The 18871-nt window shown below is 59.6% G+C and overlaps 1 protein-coding gene across 1 annotated transcript in view; it reads left to right on the forward strand.

The window, feature by feature from the left end:
• Positions 1 to 18458, forward strand: part of TMPRSS9 (transmembrane serine protease 9) — an 86183-nt gene extending 67725 nt beyond the window's left edge. The window contains exons 11-20 of the mRNA XM_084614214.1: positions 1852 to 2179; positions 3139 to 3310; positions 4876 to 5147; positions 7280 to 7416; positions 8856 to 9225; positions 9501 to 9617; positions 11687 to 11858; positions 12251 to 12516; positions 16930 to 17066; positions 17550 to 18458. Of these exons, the coding sequence (XP_084470340.1) occupies positions 1852 to 2179; positions 3139 to 3310; positions 4876 to 5147; positions 7280 to 7416; positions 8856 to 9225; positions 9501 to 9617; positions 11687 to 11858; positions 12251 to 12516; positions 16930 to 17066; positions 17550 to 17711 (2133 nt within the window). The 3' untranslated portion in view covers positions 17712 to 18458. The remainder of the gene's footprint in view (positions 1 to 1851; positions 2180 to 3138; positions 3311 to 4875; positions 5148 to 7279; positions 7417 to 8855; positions 9226 to 9500; positions 9618 to 11686; positions 11859 to 12250; positions 12517 to 16929; positions 17067 to 17549) is intronic.
• The last annotated feature ends 413 nt before the right edge of the window (positions 18459 to 18871 follow it).

Here is an 18871-nt window from a genome sequence, read left to right on the forward strand (position 1 = left end):
CAGCCCTTCAGTCCACATGGGGGGTGGCCAGGCCAGACCTGAGCACCAGCCCCTCCCCTTCCACCAAAAGCACCATACCATCAGAAGCCTTGCTGTGCCCTCAGAAAGTCCGTGTCCCCGCCAGGGGGCACACCCCAGTGACTGAAAACCTCTGTTCTGGGGACACCAGGGCACGACAGAGAGAAGTTTTACCTAAGGTGGTAGGTTGTCTTGAGGAGCCCCTGGGTATGTTGGAGCAAGTGCAAATGATTGTTTCGATCAGCTGTTTGTTGTTATTCCTCTGAGAAGATGGGGCCCAGTGTCTGCCTAGTGCCCAGCAGTGGTTTAATCCAGCCCTGTCTGCAGCTGCACAGGATGGGCCAAGGCAGATCTTGCTTCTTTAAAACCAAATTAAGGCAGGGATTTATCAGGCAGTGGCTGGAGCAGGTCACGTGGAGTCAGGACTCCTGCGTTTTGCTCCTGGCTCTGCAACTGATTTTTGCTACATGTCCTTGAGCAAATCAGCTAACGTCTCTGTGCCCATTTCCCCATGTCTGAAACTAGAATCCTGGCACTGAGCTGCCTTGCTGGGGGAGGGGCCGGTTGCCAGGATTACTTCATTCCTGTTAGTGAATGGTTCAGAGGCCTCTGGATGGAAGCCCATATGTCAGGGCAAAGAGCTACTAACTGCAAAGACTCAACCTGCCAATTCTAAGTCTCCATGCTTGGGAAACACACGTTTGCTGCCGAGATGGTCCAAATCAAACCAAAGCCACTCTTCAGGGGCTTTTGCTCTGCCTCTCCTGGAAGCAGGACTGGCATCAGGGGTGCTGCTGGGACACCTACAAAGAAGTAGCCTAAATGCTCCTTGCTCAGTGCTAGGACCACAGGCACAAGGGAAATATCACCATGTGCCACGTGGAAGGCAAAGAGAGAAAACCAACCAGGAAATGTAACAAAACATGAAAATCCATTAAGGGAAAATGCCCTTTAATTTTGCAGCAAACCCCTCAGCCTGGGCACAGCAAACTGCCCAGCCCACTCCTTCAGCCTGGCCCGCCCACAGTCACAGCCCACCCGCAAGCCCACAACCATCCCTGCCCTCCTAGGAACAGCCTAGAGGAAGATAGATCTTTGCAGCACCAGATACCTTTGAGAGGCTCTCAGATACCTTGGGGATAGGTGCAGTGTCAGAGCCCAGATGGGCTGCAAAAGGCTTGAGGTTGGAATGTAATCTTTGTAATTTAGTAGCTTGACTGCTGGGCAGATGCACAGAGCAATCACACAGCAGGGCCATTGTTCAGGCTTTATGAGAACAAAGTCAAAGACCAACTCTGCAAGCTTAGTGCAAACTGATGAAATGTCGGTGCTCAGGAAAGCCTCAGACACGTGCTCTGTACACAGCCCAGATGAGTAACAGCCACTAGCCCAGGAGGAGCACTGGGCCCAGTGAGGAAAATGAAGGTTGACCTAAGACTTGGTGGTCAGTCTCATTAATAAAGAGACTATTAAGAGCTGGAGGCTATTGGCTAGGTCACTGGAAAGGTGATTTCCCCCTTGATGTGCAGCAAGGGCTCAGATTTAAGGCTGGCCATCTGAGAGGCCACTCTGCAGCTAAGTGTCTCCACTAGTTACATTCACTTAACGTGTTTCATCCAGGCAGATCCCAAAAGACATTACAGATTTGGGATCCTTCACCCACACCTGAAATGCAGCCAGCTGTGGGGTGGGACATAGCAACTCTTTAGCAGCATGCAGCAATGCTGCACACCAGGTTAGGACACAGAGCGAAGCGTAGGGAGGTGAAGTGCATGGTGCCCAGTCTGGAGTTGGCCCCTGACTCTGGTGATGCATGCTTTTTGTCTCTTGCAGGGTGACTCTGGCGGCCCCTTGGTTTGTGAAGAGCCATCTGGCAAGTTTTTCCTGGCCGGTATCGTGAGCTGGGGAATTGGCTGTGCTGAAGCCAAGCGGCCTGGGGTCTATGCCCAAGTGACCCAACTCCGAGACTGGATCCTTGATGCTATCTCCACCTTCCCCACACCTGCAGCTCTTACCGTCCCAATGACACTTTCCAGCACAAACGGTGATGCTGCCACCATGGAGGGGATCAGCAACAGCACCATGAGCAAACACAGACCTGTGTCCTCCACCTTATCAGCACCCACGGCCAGCAAGCCAGCTACTGCTTCTTGGCCGCAAGGTGCTGGGACGGTTGGGCTGTCTAGTTACAATGAGCTTCCCAGGCTTGAAGTTCAGGGCTCTGCCTTTCCACTGAAATGAAACAGCCTTTTCTATTGTGTCCAGCATGGCCCACATGAGCCTCAAACACAAAGCACAGCCTCTGCTGGAACGTTTTGTGCACATTTTGCACTCTGAAGATCAGGTGCTTCATAGCTTGAACCATGGAATATCAGGGTTGGAAGGGACCTTAGGAGGTCACCTAGTTCACCCCCCTGCTCAAAGCAGGACCAATTCCCAACTAAATCAAGCTGCAGGTGTGTTGGGATCTTGGCAGTGTTACTGCCAGCCCTTATCATGGGGAAACACCAGGAATTCTCTCCATGCCCTGAGCACAGTGGCTGAGGGAGCAGAATTGCACACAGCTGTGCTTGCTCCCAAGGCCCTTGCTGTCCTTTGCCACTCAAAGATCTCCTGGCAGTTCAAAGCCTACTTCTGCACCCAAGGAGAGTCCTGCAACCCCACACAGGCCAGGGGGCAGGGCAAGCTCCGGAAGCCAGCCTGTGTCTGTCAGCTCATGGCACCTGGTTCTCGGTCACCCCTCCTCTGAGGGAGGAGGTAGATTTTGGGTGTTCCTCCAGTTTCGGGCCTTTGGTGGAGGCTCATGGGGATGAGGGGTCACTGGAGTGCAGGCACTAGTGAGCCCCATCCCAGCACACTGCCGCTGAGAACGGAGGGGCTTGAGGGTCCTGATGAAAGCAGGCAGAAGCCCTGGAGAGGACCATGGGTGGCTATACCTGGGCACCTCCTGGGGGAGTAGGGCACCTGTTGGTGGAAACAGCAAGCTTGGCAGGAAGGACTTAAATAAATTTCCCTGACTTGGCCCTGAGCCATCACCAGCCAGCAGGGCTCAGGGCTCCCTCCTTGCCATCCCCAGAGTCAGCGAAAGCACTGATGGGCTGTGCTTTGGCTTCTATTTAGAGTGCGGTGGGCGACCTGGGCTTTCAAAACCCAGCAAGATCGTGGGAGGAATCGAAGCTTCCAAAGGAGAAATCCCCTGGCAGGTCAGCCTGAAGGAGGGGTCAAGGCACTTCTGTGGGGCCACTGTCATTGGGGAGCGCTGGTTGCTGTCGGCAGCTCACTGCTTCAATCAGTAAGAGCCCATCTCCTCTTGAAAGCTCTGTATATTGTGTTGTTGTTCCAGTTTCCCCAGCCCCAGTCACACTGCATCATCTGGGGCTGCTGAGAGCTTTTGTTACTGAGGTAAGAGGCAAAGTATTGTCATGGATCAGAAACAAGGAGTAGGAATCCATCACCAACCTTCACCATGGCAGAAGGTGAACAGCAGGTACTTCAAGGTACCGTACTAGGTCCCAGGGTGTTTCAATACATTTACTAATGATGCAGGAAGGGGGTTGAGCAGTGAGGAATTAAAATTTGCAGATGACACAAAGTAATTAATGTGAGTCAGGACCAGAGAGGACGTGAGGAACTTCAGAGTGCTTGAACCAAGCTAGAGGAAAGGGCAACATGATGTTAGGGTGCATAAGGAATGAGATGGAAAATCCTACAGAAACTATTATAATGCCACTATAAAAATCAGTGAGACCCCATCTGGAACCTGTGCTGCACTGTTACCCCATCTCAGGAAGGGCAGGGCAGGGTTAGAATGGTTTTGTTGCTGTTGGCTGAACCCTGTTAGGGCTCTGGAAAAACTCTCCTCGGATCAGAGGTTGAAGAGACAGACTGTGCCTTAGAGAGGAGGCTAGAAGAAGGGACCTGATAAAAATCTATAAAAATAAGGAATGGTGTAGAAATAGGTCAGGCACATCTGTTCTCCCTGTCTCACAGCACAAGGACAAGAGCAGTCTCCTTGCCACTGAAAAGTACAAATTAAAACCCGATGAAGGGAAATGCTTTTAACTCTACATACACATAATTAGACTGTGCAACAGTGCCACTGGATGTCATTGAGGTCTAGAACTGAGTAAGATTTAAAGTGGGACTGGACTTTTGTATCATGGACAACAAGAATAGGCAGAGTTACAATAGTTAATGCAAACAACAAGAATTTTGGAGAGAAATGAAACCTTGTGCTTCAGGGTTTAAACCAGTCTCTGTCAGGGTTTAGGCTGGGACCCTCATGGGGGGCAGATTACCTTATGTCTGCCACTGTGGGTTTCTTGCACCTTCCTCTGAAGCACCTGGTGCTGGCCAGTCAGAGACAGGACACTGGGCTGGACAGTCTTCGGGCCCGACCCAGGCCAGCCCTTCCTCTGTGCCTGTGCCCCACGAGCTGCTTTAGAAAAGGACTTGTATGGCTTGTAACCAGTTAGCTCCAGTTTTCTCCTCCACTAGAGCAAGTCCTTGGCAGAGTGTCAGTTCTGAAAGGTGACTGCTGACCCTGAGCCCGCCCCACAGGCCCCGGCTGTCAGGGAAGTGAAGCCGCAGGAACCGGCATGGTCGGCCTTGGCGGATGAGCATTAGCCTTGTAATGGAATTGCTGTTGTGAATGGTGATAGTTCTCTCTAGCCAAGGTGAGGTCACCTAAAAGCAAGAGCCTCCTTTCACAAGAGCACATTAACCAGCAAGGTTCTGTCCATGCTGAACAGCGCATTGCAGGCCCTGAAACCTATTGACATTCATAAGATGCTTAAGCTTTAGCTGTTCAGAATTCACAGTGGGTGTCCGGGGGGCGGGTGTCCTGTGCACTTGCAGGACAAAGCTGGAATATCTGAAAGCCTACCTGGGCACCACATCCTTAACTGGTGCAGATGGCAACGCGGTGAAAGTCAGTATAAAGAAAGTGGTGCAGCACCCCTCCTACAACCCCATCATCCTGGACTTCGACGTGGCTGTGCTAGAACTGGCCAGCCCCCTTCGTTTCAACAAGTACATCCAACCAGTGTGCCTCCCGTTAGCTGTGCAGAAGTTTCCCGTTGGCAAAAAGTGCATGATTTCTGGATGGGGAAACATCAGAGAAGGCAACAGTGAGTAATGTGATTTATCTATTGATTTACTGTGAGCTAGGGAGAGACCGAGCAGGAAAACGGCTGCAGCCACCCACGCTGAACAGGCCAGGGGAATAGGAAAGAGGTTGAAGAAGTGGGGTGTCCAGCAGAGAGAGCCAGAAATCAACAAGCGCTCCGGGACCCCAAGGGAGAGAACCAGGGCCAAGGAAGTACCCTCTGCCATCAGGGAGCAAGACAAGGGAGCTGGCAGCTGGTCAGAGCCTGGGGCAGAGTGTGGTGGAGCATTGTCTGTCTACAACTGTCCAAGTGACATTGACGAGGTCCTTGCTTCAGAGAGCTCAAGCTCACAGCTAAGACTGGACCACATATCACTAGACAGGGGGATAGACACTAGGGATGGGACAGGGACTGGGTTAAGGCACATGCACTAGCAAAGGGAGCCTGTTGCCCTGTTAGGCAGGGGACAAAGACCACTAGGAAGCTTCCAAGATCCTGGGCACTAGAAAAAGTTAAACATCTGGAACCCTTCTGCCAAGCAGCGGTGGCAGCAGCAACAAGGGCCAGGTTCAGTATCTAGGGGATCCTCTTAACAAGACAAAACAGAACCACCCAGCAACTTGGGAAAACCAAACACTACCCCTGGGTGCCTCTGAGAGGCAAGACTTCCCCCCCTCACAAGCACTGAGTCGGTGCATAAAACTTATACTAAAAGGGAAAAGGAACCAGGGGTGCCGGGACAGGGGGGCAAAGGGACTGGCCTGTCCACTTTTCACCCAGGCCTGGCCGCCTCTTGTCCAGGCCAGAGCCAGGTCAGGGTAAGAGTCACACGGGCAGCTGTGGGGAACCGTGAACCCTCCACCTGCCCTGGACGGGGGGCTCAGGGACGGGGACACAGGCCAGGGGCTCCTCTCGGGCCCCTCCCCGCATCTTGGGAAGATGGAGGGACCCAGGCTCCCTGGCCTGGCTCTTGCTTCTGGCTTGGCCAGGAGGTAGGGCTTTGGGGGAAGAGGGGGGCAGGGGCATGGCCATGGAGGGGGCAGGGCCTCATGCCTCCCCCCCTTCAGGCAGAATCCATCACCCCCCAAGGGAACCCAGCATTCAATTGGGAAAACACCATGTTCAAAAGCACCTGACCAAAAGCAAACATCTACCCACAGTGTCCTTTGCCTTGCGGTATGAAAGTCCAAACCAATGTCCCTCAAACACACCACTCCCCTGTCCCTGCACTGCACCCCCTCATAGGTGGCTGGCTGCCTTTAGTCAGCAAAGGTGCATTCCCATGGGTCCAGCCCCACCCCAGAAGGGGGGGTGTCCAGCACTGTCTCACATGCTGCTGCTGGCCACCTGTGTGATGCCACATTCCGAGTCCAGCTCTCCGTGACCTTGCTGGGTAGCAGGGAGCCGCTCTGCTGCAGCACTGGCCCCGATCCAGCTCGAAGGGTCAGCGGCCCCTCAGTGAGCTCAGCCCCAGCAATCACTGACCAGCACTCAGGACTCTCCTTGGAACCCAACTGGCTCCATCCTTAAACCCCAGAGAAGGGAGGCTCCCATGGAGGTAAGAACATCTGGCTCCACCCCCTCTGCTCTTCACTGGCTTTTGGCAGCCCTCCCTGCTTAGCAAGTGAGCTCAGCTGAGGCTGCAGCATGCCCTAACTGAGCACAGTTCTGCTGCCCTTTCACTGGTCCTTCAGGAAAACAGCATTCAATATACGAGGGTTTGTGACCCGAAACCCGCCCAAACTGATCCCTGTGGCAAAGCAGCCGCCTGCTGCACGCCTGGGCAGAGCAGGTGTCTATGCAAACCCGGCCTGCTCCTGACGGCTTGTCCCCCTGCCTATCACTAGATGTCAGGGGAGAACTTGTTCAGGTCCTGCTTACACAGCTACTGAGCCCAGAGAGTAGCAGTGCCTGGCTCCAGGCCAGCCTGGCAGTGTAACGGAAGCCCAAGGGCTGCACAGCTGTAGCTTACACAGAGTGGAAGGAAATGCCGTCTGCCAAGGCGGAGTCCCAGCAGGATCGGAGTGGTCACTGCTGTACGCCGTGTGGCGCGTGGCCCCCTGGTATCTGGGCTGCCGTGTCCTGAGCAAGAGGGCGTCAGCTCCCCTTCTCCTCGCATCCCCATGCTTGCTAATCCCTTTATTTTCATGCAGTCACGAAGCCCGAGAGCCTGCAGAAAGCTTCTGTCGGCATCATTGACCAGAAGACCTGCAGTGTTCTCTACAACTTCTCCCTCACTGACCGGATGATCTGTGCAGGCTTCCTGGAGGGGAGGGTTGACTCGTGCCAGGTAAGAACCTTGGGGTTCTTTACTCACTCCAGGCCACCCTGGAAAGACCCAGAGAGCTGCCGGGAGCTCGTGGGCTCAGCATCTGCCTTGGGGGAAGGTGGGGACAAACTGCACAGGGACTGTGGTACTTCCAGAGGTTTTGTCTATGTGCTGCCATAAGCAAGATCTACATGGACCAGAGGTGGGCAAACTACGGCCCGGCAGCTGCATCCAGCCCTTCAGATGTTTTAATCTGGTCCTCAAGCTCCAGCCAGGGAGTGGGGTGGGGGGCTTGCCCCGCTCCGTGCATGCCGGGGCTCCGCATGGCTCCCGGAAGCAGCAGCATGTTCTCCCTCTGCTTCCTATGCATAGGGGCAGCCAGGGGGATCTGCACACTGCCCCCACGGCTCCCATTGGCTGGCAACCACGGCCAATGGGAGCTGCAAGGGCGGCGCAGCACACAGAGCCTCCTGGCTGTGCCTCTGCTTAGGAGTCGGAGGGGGGGATATGCCACTGCTTCCAGGAGCTGCTTGAGGTAAACGCCACCCCGAGCCTGCACCCCTGATGCCCCTCCTGCGCCCCAACCCCCTGCCCCAGCCCCGATTCCCCTGCCCCCTCCCTCATCCCCAGCCCCACCCCAGAACCCACACCCCCAGCCGAAGCCCTCACCCCCTCCCACACTCCAACCCCCAATTTTGTGAGCATTCATGGCCCACCATACAATTTCCATACTCAGATGTGGCCCTTGCGCCAAAAAGTTTGCCCACCCCTGACAAGGACAGACAAGGAGGACAGTCCATCTGCCAGCATCAGCTGGGGCAGCTTGGCTCTTCGTTGTCTTAGGGAAGGTAAATGAAGCCCCACGCAGTTTAGTGAGTGACCTTCTAAACCACAATCCTGCTACACCACAGGAATATTCAAGACCCCAGGTACAAATTGCTGCCCCTGCCCCTAATAGCTGGACATAGGATTGTCTAGAGAGACTGTAACTGCTTCCTGGAGGCCTGTAGAAATGCTGAGTGCCATAAGGCAGGTCAGTGAGCTGCACTTGTTGACCCCAAACCCTCCTGACTGGAGAACAAGGGGCTGTTCTGTACAAGGGAAGGGCAGTGCACTGAAAACTCAAAACAGGAAATACTGTTTTACATAGTTACCCTGTGGAACTCAATGCCACAGGATATCAGTGAGGCCCAGAGTCTAAACACAGCTGGCCACTGATTAGCTAAAGAAAGTGTGCACAGTCACACTAGATGGGGTGAGAGGGTATGGGAGCTTCAGGGCATGAGCTGACCTTGAGAGGCTGGGTGAAATTCCCCCTACATGCAGGATATTCCACAAATGTGCAATGCACAGTTTCTTGTCCATTTCTCTGTAGCACCTGGTGGTTCCTCTGTTTGAGGAGTTCCCTCAGGGGCTCTGGGAAGAGTATACTGAGCTGTCGCTACCTGGCTTCTCCCCAGGGGGACTCGGGCGGCCCGCTAGCCTGTGAGGAGACCCCGGGCTTATTCTACCTGGCCGGTGTTGTAAGCTGGGGGATTGGCTGTGCTCAGGCTAAGAGGCCGGGGGTGTACTCTAGAATAACCAAACTCAAGGACTGGATCCTAGATGCCATCTCATCCAAGCCCAACCCCAGCTCTGGAGCAGGCACCTCGCCCAGCACGGTAACTGCCAGGACTTCCACCACAAGCAGCTCCCCAGCCCAGCCCAGCAGCAACGAGGCAGCCACCAGCCCAGTCAGCCAAATTACCACCAAGCCAGCTGCTACCCCCAGGAAAACCACCACTGCTGCTCCAAAGACCACAGGGGTTGCCAGGCCCAACCAGCTCCCAGGTACCAGACTTGAGCCAGGCTTGGGGCGCCTGTGAAGGGGGAGGGAGAGCCCCCACCACACATCAGTCACCAGAGGAGGGGGGAGGCACCCAAACTGCATGGCAGGCACCAGTGGAGGGGGGGGACCTCCATTGCACCATTGGAGTATTGGGGGGGACAAGCACCCTTGCCATGCAGCAAGCACCTCCCATCGCAGGGAACAATCCAGCCCCATATCAGACAGGCCTGGCACCGCGGGCCACACGCTGAGTTGGCTGTGGGTTGTCACCTTCCAGTGGTGACCTGTACCAGCTTCACCTTCAAGTGCTCCAGCAAGATCTGCATTGGGAAAGCGAACCCGGAGTGCGACGGCGTCACTGACTGCAGCAACGGCTCTGACGAGCGCAACTGCAGTGAGTACTGGCCAGCCTGGCCCCACCTGGACTTCCTGTCCGCCCTCCCCACTGCCTGGCCTTGCATGGCCCTGACCACTGACCCGCCCTGCCTGGCATTCCTGCCCGACCCTCCATACTGCCCAGCCTTCCTGCCCGGTCCCCCCTGCCAAGACATCTGCACTGCCCGGCCCAGCCTTCCTGCCTGGCCCTCCCCACTGCCTGGCCCCACCTGGACCTCTTGCTTGGCTGTCCCCACTGACTGGCCTCACCAGGCCTTCCTGCCCGCCCTGCTTCCCAGCCCTGCCCGGCCCTCCCCACTGCCCCGCCCCGCCTGGACCTCTTGCCTGGCCCTTTGCACTGCCCAGCCCTGCCTGGCCTTCCTGTCCAGCCCTTCCCACTGCCCAGCCTTGCCTGGCCCTCACCACAGCCCGACCCCTCCTGGCATTCCTGCCCAGCCCTCCGTACTGTCCAGCCCCACCTGGCCCTCTTGCCTGGCTGTCCCCATTGCCCAGGCTCGCCTTGCCTTCCTGCCCAGTCCCATATGTCCGGCCCTCCCCACTGCCTGGCCCCACCCTGCCAAACCCTCCCCACTGCCTGGCCTTGCTCTCCCCCCTGCCCAGCCCCACCTGGCATTCCTGCCTGGCCCTCCCTTCTGCCCGGCCCTCCCCACTGCCTGGCCCCACCTGGCCCTCTTGCCTGGCTGTCCCCACTGCCCGGCTTCGCCTGGCCTTCCTTTCCGCCCTTCCACTACCCGGCCTTGCCTGGCCCTCACTACTGCCCGGCTCTTTCTGGCATTCCTGCCAGGCCTTCTCCGCTGCCCTGTCCAGACCTCCCCACTGCTCGGCCCTGCCTGTCCCTCCTGCCCTGCCTTCCCCGCTGCTTGGCTCCTCCTGGCATTCCTGCCTGTCCCTCCCCAGTCCCCAGCCCCACCTGGCCCTCCTGCCTGGCCCTTACCACTGCCTGGCCCTGTCTGGCATTCCTGCCCAGCCTTCTTGCCTGGCCATCCCTGCTGTCCTGCCTGTCATTCCTGCCCAGGCCTCCCCACTGCTTGGCCCCACCTGGCCCTTCCCACTGCCCAGTTTTGCCTGGCCCTCTTGCCTGGACTTCCCCATGGCTCGGCCCCGCCTGGCCTTCCTGTCCAGCCCTCACCACAGCCCAGCCTTGCTGGCCCTCCTGTCCAGCCCTCACCACTGCCCAGTTTTGACTGGCCCTCTTGCCTGGCCTTCCACACTGCCCAGCCCCGCCTGGCATTCCTGTCTGGCCCTCCCCACTGCCCAGCCTTGCTGGCCCTCACCACTGCCTGGCCTTCTTGCCCCACCTTGCCTGGCCCTCCCGGCATTCCTGACCAGTCCTCCATACTGCCCAGCCCCGTCTGGCCCTCTTGCCTGGCTGTCCTGCCCGGCCCTCCCCACTGCCCGGCCCTCCCTACTGTCTTGCCCCCGAGCCAAGCCCCACCTGGTTCCCTCTGCCCAGCCCTGAATGCTCCATTCTCCCCCCCCCCCCCCCACAAGCCCTACCAAGCTTTTCTCTCCCAGTTCTGCCACCTGGCCGCACGCTGCTCCTGCCCCTGCCACCCAGCCTGAGCCTTGGGGTCCCCAAGCTTCCAACCCATTCCTCTGAGTCAGTCTCTGCTCCTGAGGGGAGCTGCAGGCCCAGCCCCACCCAAAATGTACAAATCTGTGACAGGAAGTGGGCACCCATGGCCTACCGCTTGTCCCCCTCCTATCCTGTCGCTTACCCACAGGCCCCTCCCTGCTGCATGCCACTCAACCCCAGTCTGATCATGATCTGGTCCAGCAGCTCCATAGAGCCCGATGGCCCAGCCTGCCTGGGCAGGAAGTACCCCCTGATCATCCAACCCAATCCCTCTGTGACAGCCGTTGGGTTCTTCGCACCGGGGTCTCAGCAAGGCCTGTTAACTCCGTATCTGTCAAACCCAGCTCCTTCCTTCCCCACATCCCCTCCAGCGGGCTACCCCTGAGGACTTCGCCCACGCCTCTCCCAGGAGCCTGCTTGTTGTGGGGCAGGGAGGGAGCTCAGACACTCATGTCTGCTTAACCAGCAGCTGCCTTCCTCCTCTGTCTCAGATTGCGGCATGACCCCTGCCGTGGCCTTCAGCAAGATAGTGGGTGGCAGCGGAGCAGCCAAGGGCGAGTGGCCCTGGCAGGTCAGCCTCTGGCTGCGGCGGAAGGAGCACAAGTGTGGGGCCGTCCTCATTGCTGACAAATGGCTGCTCTCAGCAGCTCATTGCTTCGACATGTAAGTGAGACAGGGTCACTGTGGCCTGGCCCAGCTGGGCCCTCCTCGGGGCTGTCTGCTCAGCTCTTCCTCCACATGTCCTAGGCTGCCAAGCCAGCACTCCTGCCCCGTGTCAGAGACCCACCACACAGCTTCTGCCCAGGGGCAGAGACAATGGAGAACCAGTCATGGGGGCACTGCCATTGAAACCATGGGCAAGGGGATGGCTCCTGCCAGCACTGCCTGCTGCTGGGCCTTCACTGAGCTCAGGGCCGGGGCAAACGCTTCCTCGCATGGCTCAGCAAGTGCTGCCATGGCGTATGCCTGCAGGAAGTGCCTGCAGGAAGGCGACCGTTTGCTGGCTGTGCTGAGCCCCCTCCTAAACAGCCCCACTGCTCTCTCCCACCTTGCAGCTACAGTGACCCCAAGATGTGGGTGGGCATTCTGGGGACGCCATTCCTGAGTGGCACGGATGGGAGGGTGGAGAAAATCTTCCGCATCTACAAGCACCCGTTCTACAACGGCTACACACTGGACTACGATGTGGCACTGCTGGAGATGGCCACAGCTGTGCGGTTCACCAGTGCCATCAAGCCCATCTGCCTCCCGGACAATTCCCACATCTTCAGGGATGGGGCACGCTGTTTCATCACAGGTTGGGGTGCCACCAAGGAAGGAGGTATGGTCCCAGGGACCCAGATGGTACTGTGCTGTACACAGGATAAGCCATGGCCCCCTGTGCGTCCAGCCAATACATGAGCCACGCTGCTCCAAACAGGCCACTGTTTGCGCCCTACCCCTCCAGCCAACACCCACACCGCACCGTACCCCGCCAGCCAACACCCACGCTGCCCCCACCGCACCGTACCCCTCCAGCCAACACCCACACCGCACCGTACCGTACCTCTCCAGCCAACACCCGCGCTGCCCCCACCGCGGCCGTACCCCTCCAGCCAACACCAACACCGCACCGTACCCCTCCAGCCAACACCCACGCTGCCCCCACCACAGCCGTACCCCTTCAGCCAACACCCACGCTGCCCCCACCGCGGCCGTACCCCTCCAGCCAACACCCACACCGCACCGTACCTCTCCAGCCAACACCCACACCGCACCGTACCCCTCCAGCCAACACCCACGCTGCCCCCACCGCGGCCGTACCCCTTCAGCCAACACCCACGCTGCCCCCACCGCGGCCGTACCCCTCCAGCCAACACCCACACCGCACCGTACCTCTCCAGCCAACACCCACACCGCACCGTACCCCTCCAGCCAACACCCACGCTGCCCCCACCGCGGCCGTACCCCTTCAGCCAACACCCACGCTGCCCCCACCGCGGCCGTACCCCTCCAGCCAACACCCACACCGCACCGTACCGTACCCCTCCAGCCAACACCCGCGCTGCCCCCACCGTACCGTACCCCTCCAGCCAACACCCACACCGCACCGTACCTCTCCAGCCAACACCCACACCGCACTCACCGCACCGTACCCCTCCAGTCAACACCCACACCGCACTGTACCCCTCCAGCCAACACCCACACCGCACCGTACCCCTCCAGTCAACACCCACGCTGCCCCCACCGCGGCCGTACCCCTCCAGTCAAAACCCGCGCTGCCCCCACCGCACCGTACCCCTCCAGCCAACACCCACACCGCACCGTACCCCTCCAGCCAACACCCACGCTGCCCCCACCGCGGCCGTACCCCTTCAGCCAACACCCACGCTGCCCCCACCGCGGCCGTACCCCTCCAGCCAACACCCACACCGCACCGTACCGTACCCCTCCAGCCAACACCCGCGCTGCCCCCACCGTACCGTACCCCTCCAGCCAACACCCACACCACACCGTACCCCTCCAGCCAACACCCGCGCTGCCCCCACCGTACCGTACCCCTCCAGCCAACACCCACACCGCACCGTACCTCTCCAGCCAACACCCACACCGCACTCACCGCACCGTACCCCTCCAGCCAACACCCACACCGCACTGTACCCCTCCAGCCAACACCCACACCGCACCGTACCCCTCCAGTCAACACCCACGCTGCCCCCACCGCGGCCGTACCCCTCCAGTCAAAACCCGCGCTGCCCCCACCGCACCGTACCCCTCCAGCCAACACCCACACCACACCGTACCCCTCCAGCCAACACCCACACCGCACCGTACCCCTCCAGCCAACACTGCATCTCTCCAGCCAACACCCGCGCTGCCCCCACCTCTCCAGCCAACACCCGCGCTGCCCCCACTGTACCGTACCCCTCCAGTCAACAGCCGCGCTGCCCCCACCGCGGCCATACCCCTCCAGCCAACACCCACACCGCACCGCACCACTCCAGCCAACACTGCATCTCTCCAGCCAACACCCGCGCTGCCCCCACCTCTCCAGCCAACACCCGCGCTGCCCCCACTGTACCGTACCCCTCCAGTCAACAGCCGCGCTGCCCCCACCACGGCCATACCCCTCCAGCCAACACCCACACCGCACCATACCCCTCCAGCCAACACCCACACCGCACCGCACCCCTCCAGCCAACACCCACACTGCACCGCACCGTACCGTACCCCTCCAGTCAACAGCCGCGCTGCCCCCACCGCAGCCGTACCCCTCCAGTCAACACCCACACCGCACCATACCCTTCTAGTCAACACCCACACCGCACCACACCGTACCCCTCCAGCCAACACCCACACCGCACCGTACCCCTCCAGCCAACACCCACGCTGCGCCCACCGCGGCCGTACCCCTCCAGCCAACACTCACACCGCACCGTACCCCTCCAGCCAACACCCGCGCTGCCCCCACCGCACCGTACCCCTCCAGCCAACACCCGCGCTGCCCCCACCTCTCCAGCCAACACCCGCGCTGCCCCCACCTCTCCAGCCAACACCCGCGCTGCTCCCACCGTACCGTACCCCTCCAGTCAACACCCGCGCTGCCCCCACCGTACCGTACCCCTCCAGCCAACACCCACACCGTACCCCTCCAGCCAACACCCGCGCTGCCCCCACCGCACCGTACCCGTCCAGCCAACACCGGCGCTGCCCCCACCTCCCAGCCAACACCGGCGCTGCCCCCACCGTGGCCGTACCCCTCCAGCCAACACCCACACCGCGCCGTACCCCTCCAGCCAACACCCGCGCTGCCCCCACCTCTCCAGCCAACAGCCGCGCTGCCCCCACCGTGCCGTACCCCTCCAGTCAACACCCACACCATGCCATACCCCTCCAGCCAACACCCACACCGCACCGTACCTCTCCAGCCAACACCCGCGCTGCCCCCACTGTACCGTACCCCTCCAGTCAAAACCCGCGCTGCCCCCACCGTACCGTACCCCTCCAGCCAACACCCACACCGTGCCGTACCCCTCCAGCCAACACCCGCGCTGCCCCCACCTCTCCAGCCAACACCCACGCTGCCCCCACTGTACCGTACCCCTCCAGTCAACAGCCGCGCTGTCCCCACCGCGGCCATACCCCTCCAGCCAACACCCACACCGTGCCGTACCCCTCCAGCCAACACCCGCGCTGCCCCCACCGTACCGTACCACTCCAGTCAACACCCACACCACACCGTACCCCTCCAGCCAACATCCGCGCTGCCCCCACCGCGGCCGTACCCCTCCAGCCAACACCCACACTGCCCCCACCTCTCCAGCCAACACCCACACTGCCCCCACCGTACCGTACCCCTCCAGCCAACACCCATACCGCACCGTACCCCTCCAGCCAACACCCGCGCTGCCCCCACCGTGCCGTACCCCTCCAGCCAACACCCACACCACACCGTACCCCTCCAGCCAACACCCGTGCTGCCCCCACCATGCCATACCCCTCCAGCCAACACCCACACTGCATCTCTCCAGTCAACACCCGCGCTGCCCCCACCTCTCCAGCCAACACCCGTGCTGCCCCCACCGTACCGTACCCCTCCAGCCAACACCCACGCTGCCCCCACCTCTCCAGCCAACACCCACGCTGCCCCCACCTCTCCAGCCAACACCCGCGCTGCCCCCACCACGGCCGTACCCCTCTAGCCAACACCCACACCGTGCCGTACCCCTCCAGCCAACACCCACACTGCCCCCACCTCTCCAGCCAACACCCGCATTGTCCCCACCGTACCGTACCCCTCCAGTCAACACCCGCGCTGCCCCCACCGCGGCCGTACCCCTCCAGTCAACACCCGCGCTGCCCCCACCGCGGCCGTACCCCTCCAGCCAACACCCACACCGTGCCGTACCCCTCCAGCCAACCCCCACGTTGCCCCCACCACGCCCGTACCCCTCCAGCCAACACCCACACCGTGCCGTACCCCTCCAGCCAACACCCACGTTGCCCCCACCTCTCCAGCCAACACCCGCGCTGTCCCCACAGTACCGTACCCCTCCAGTCAGCACCCGTGCTGCCCCCACCGCGGCCGTACCCCTCCAGCCAACACCTATGCTGCCCTCCATGCCGTACCCCTCCAGCCAACGCCCACGCTGCCCCCACCTCTCCAGCCAACACCCACGCTGCCCCCAGCACGCCATATCCCACCAGCCAACACCCACACCGCGCCATATCCCGCCAGCCAACAGTCATGCTGCCCTCCATGCCATACCCTCCAGCCAACACCCACATTACACCATATCTGTCCAGCCAACACCAACACCCCCTCTAGCTTGTTCCTCTCATATGATACATGCACCCGCACAGTGCAGCCAACATCCATGCCTTCCCCTTACATCTGTGCTCCCACTCACCCTGCTCTGATGCATGCACCATCCCCATTTGGCTGTCGCCTGTGCCATCCCTGATTTCCACACTCCAGCTAAATCATCTGCCCGTGAACACCTGCACCATTCCTATCAACACAACCCATGACTAACAAATCCAGCTGCCCAGTGCATGCCTGCTCTGGCAGGAAGAGAGCCCAGCCTTCCCCAAGAGAGGCCTCACCCGCATGCCACAAGAGCCGGCCCATAGCCTGGGTGCCACATGCTGCTGCCAAGCACCACAGGACACCCCACTCCCTAAACCCCATGCCCCTCTCTCCCCAAATTCCAGGGTCAGGTGCACAGGCTGACAGTGATCTTTGTCTTTGTAGGCATCATGTCCAAGCACCTGCAAAAGGCAGCAGTAAATGTAATTGGCGACCAGGCCTGCAAGAAATTCTACCCCGTTCAGATCAGCAGCAGGATGGTGTGTGCCGGCTTCCCACAGGGCACCATCGACAGCTGCTTGGTGAGCACAGACTGGCCAAGGGAACCCTGGAGCTGGGCCCACAGGGCAGAAACTTCCCTCAGCCCAACCTCTCCCTTGTTGGGCTCCTGCCCTGCTCTCTCACTGACTGCTTGGGATCTCCTCTCCCCGTCTAGTGTCCCTTGGCTGGCCCCTAGCAGCGAGAGTCAGGGGAACACCAGGCAGCCAAGGGGCACTGGGCAGCTGCTGTTCTCCCCCTGCTAACAGCTCTGTGTTTCATTGACAGTCACCATTCCCAGTGCCTCTCTCCCCACAAGAGATCCCTAATCTCAGGCCACAGCCTGTGTATGCAAGCTCATGTGCAGAGCCACCCCAGAAGCAGGGAGTTGAGGGGAGCAGGTCCCCATGGAGCTGGGCTGGGCCCCTGAGGTGACTCTCAGGAATCGGCTGCTGGGAGCAAGAGCATATGTCGAGGATGGCTGGGGTCTCTTGCCCTGACACAGGCTGGTCTCCCTCTTTCCGCAGGGCGATGCAGGTGGCCCCTTGGCCTGCAAGGAACCCTCAGGGCGCTGGTTTTTAGCTGGAATCACAAGCTGGGGCTATGGCTGTGCAAGGCCTTACTTCCCTGGCGTTTACACCAAAGTCACCGCCGTCCGGGGCTGGATCAGGCAGAACCTCAAGCTGTGAAGCTGCATTTTTGTACTCAGGGAAGGAAAGAAGCGTGGGATGGAATGGTTATCAGAGTGCCTGGGGCACTACTTCCTTAGCCCACATACACTCCTTCATACTGCCGAGGGGTGAAGATGGCCCAATGCCAAAGGCAGGTGCAGCTGATGTTCTGCACCAGCTATGGTTCAGCACCAGGGCATGCACTAATCAGAGCTTCGTTGCCTAGAATGGTGCAATTCTAGACAGTGGCTCCTGTAAATAAATATGGCCTGTTTCACCCAAGCCCCTGCAGCGCAGTGTGTGTGAGGGCTAGACGGGCCCCGAACTGCTGGAAACCCAGGCTGCATAGAGTAAAAACCACCCACTATCACCACAGTGGCTGCGGGATCACCAGCTCCGAGTAGGTGATTTATACCCTGGTGCTAATGCAACAAGGCCCTTCCAGAGGGGCCCATGACTGGTGCTTGCACACACGCTCCAGGAGGCGGCTCTAAAGACCCTCTGCCCCTGGGTTTCAGGGCTGGGCTGCTAGCGACAAGAAACCAGACCAAACCCACCTACTGTACCACAGCTTGGATGCCCCTCACTGGCAGAAGCCCCACCCCAGATCTGTACCCATGCCCCAGCCAGCCTCAAGCACCTTGCCAGGGATGGCAGGACTTTGGTATCACAATGTTCAGTATTGCAGTGCCTGACTCACAGGTGCCCTTAGGGGAAAGTCACTCACCTAAGACAGGGATGTTCAACCCTGCGCACTGAGTGGGGAGCTGCCTATGTCAGCCAGTGGGTAATACCAAGTGAATCATAGAATATCAGGGTTGGAAGGGACCTCAGGAGGTCATCTAGTCCAACCCCCCACTCAAAGCAGGACCCATCCCCAATTTTTGCCTCAAATCCCTAAATGGCCCCCTCAAGGATTGAACTCACAACCCTAGGTTTAGCAGGCCAATGCTCAAACCACTGAGCTATCCCCCCCCCACCAGGATAAGCCCAGCCCCTCCAAGGTAATGTGGCACCTGTCTTCACTTGTCCTTAGCCAGACAGGGCACTCACCTGAGAATGCCACTTCAGCTTTTCCCAGGCAAAGCCACATGGCAAAGCAGCCCACGCCTCCCTTATAGCCCAATGCCCTGGTCTTTGGGCACTCAGCTGGGGTGGGAAACCAGTTTTCAAATCCC

The sequence above is a fragment of the Lepidochelys olivacea genome (genome assembly GCF_965140295.1).
Source record: "Lepidochelys olivacea isolate rLepOli2 genome assembly, chromosome: 25".
Taxonomy (NCBI): Eukaryota; Metazoa; Chordata; order Testudines; family Cheloniidae; genus Lepidochelys; species Lepidochelys olivacea.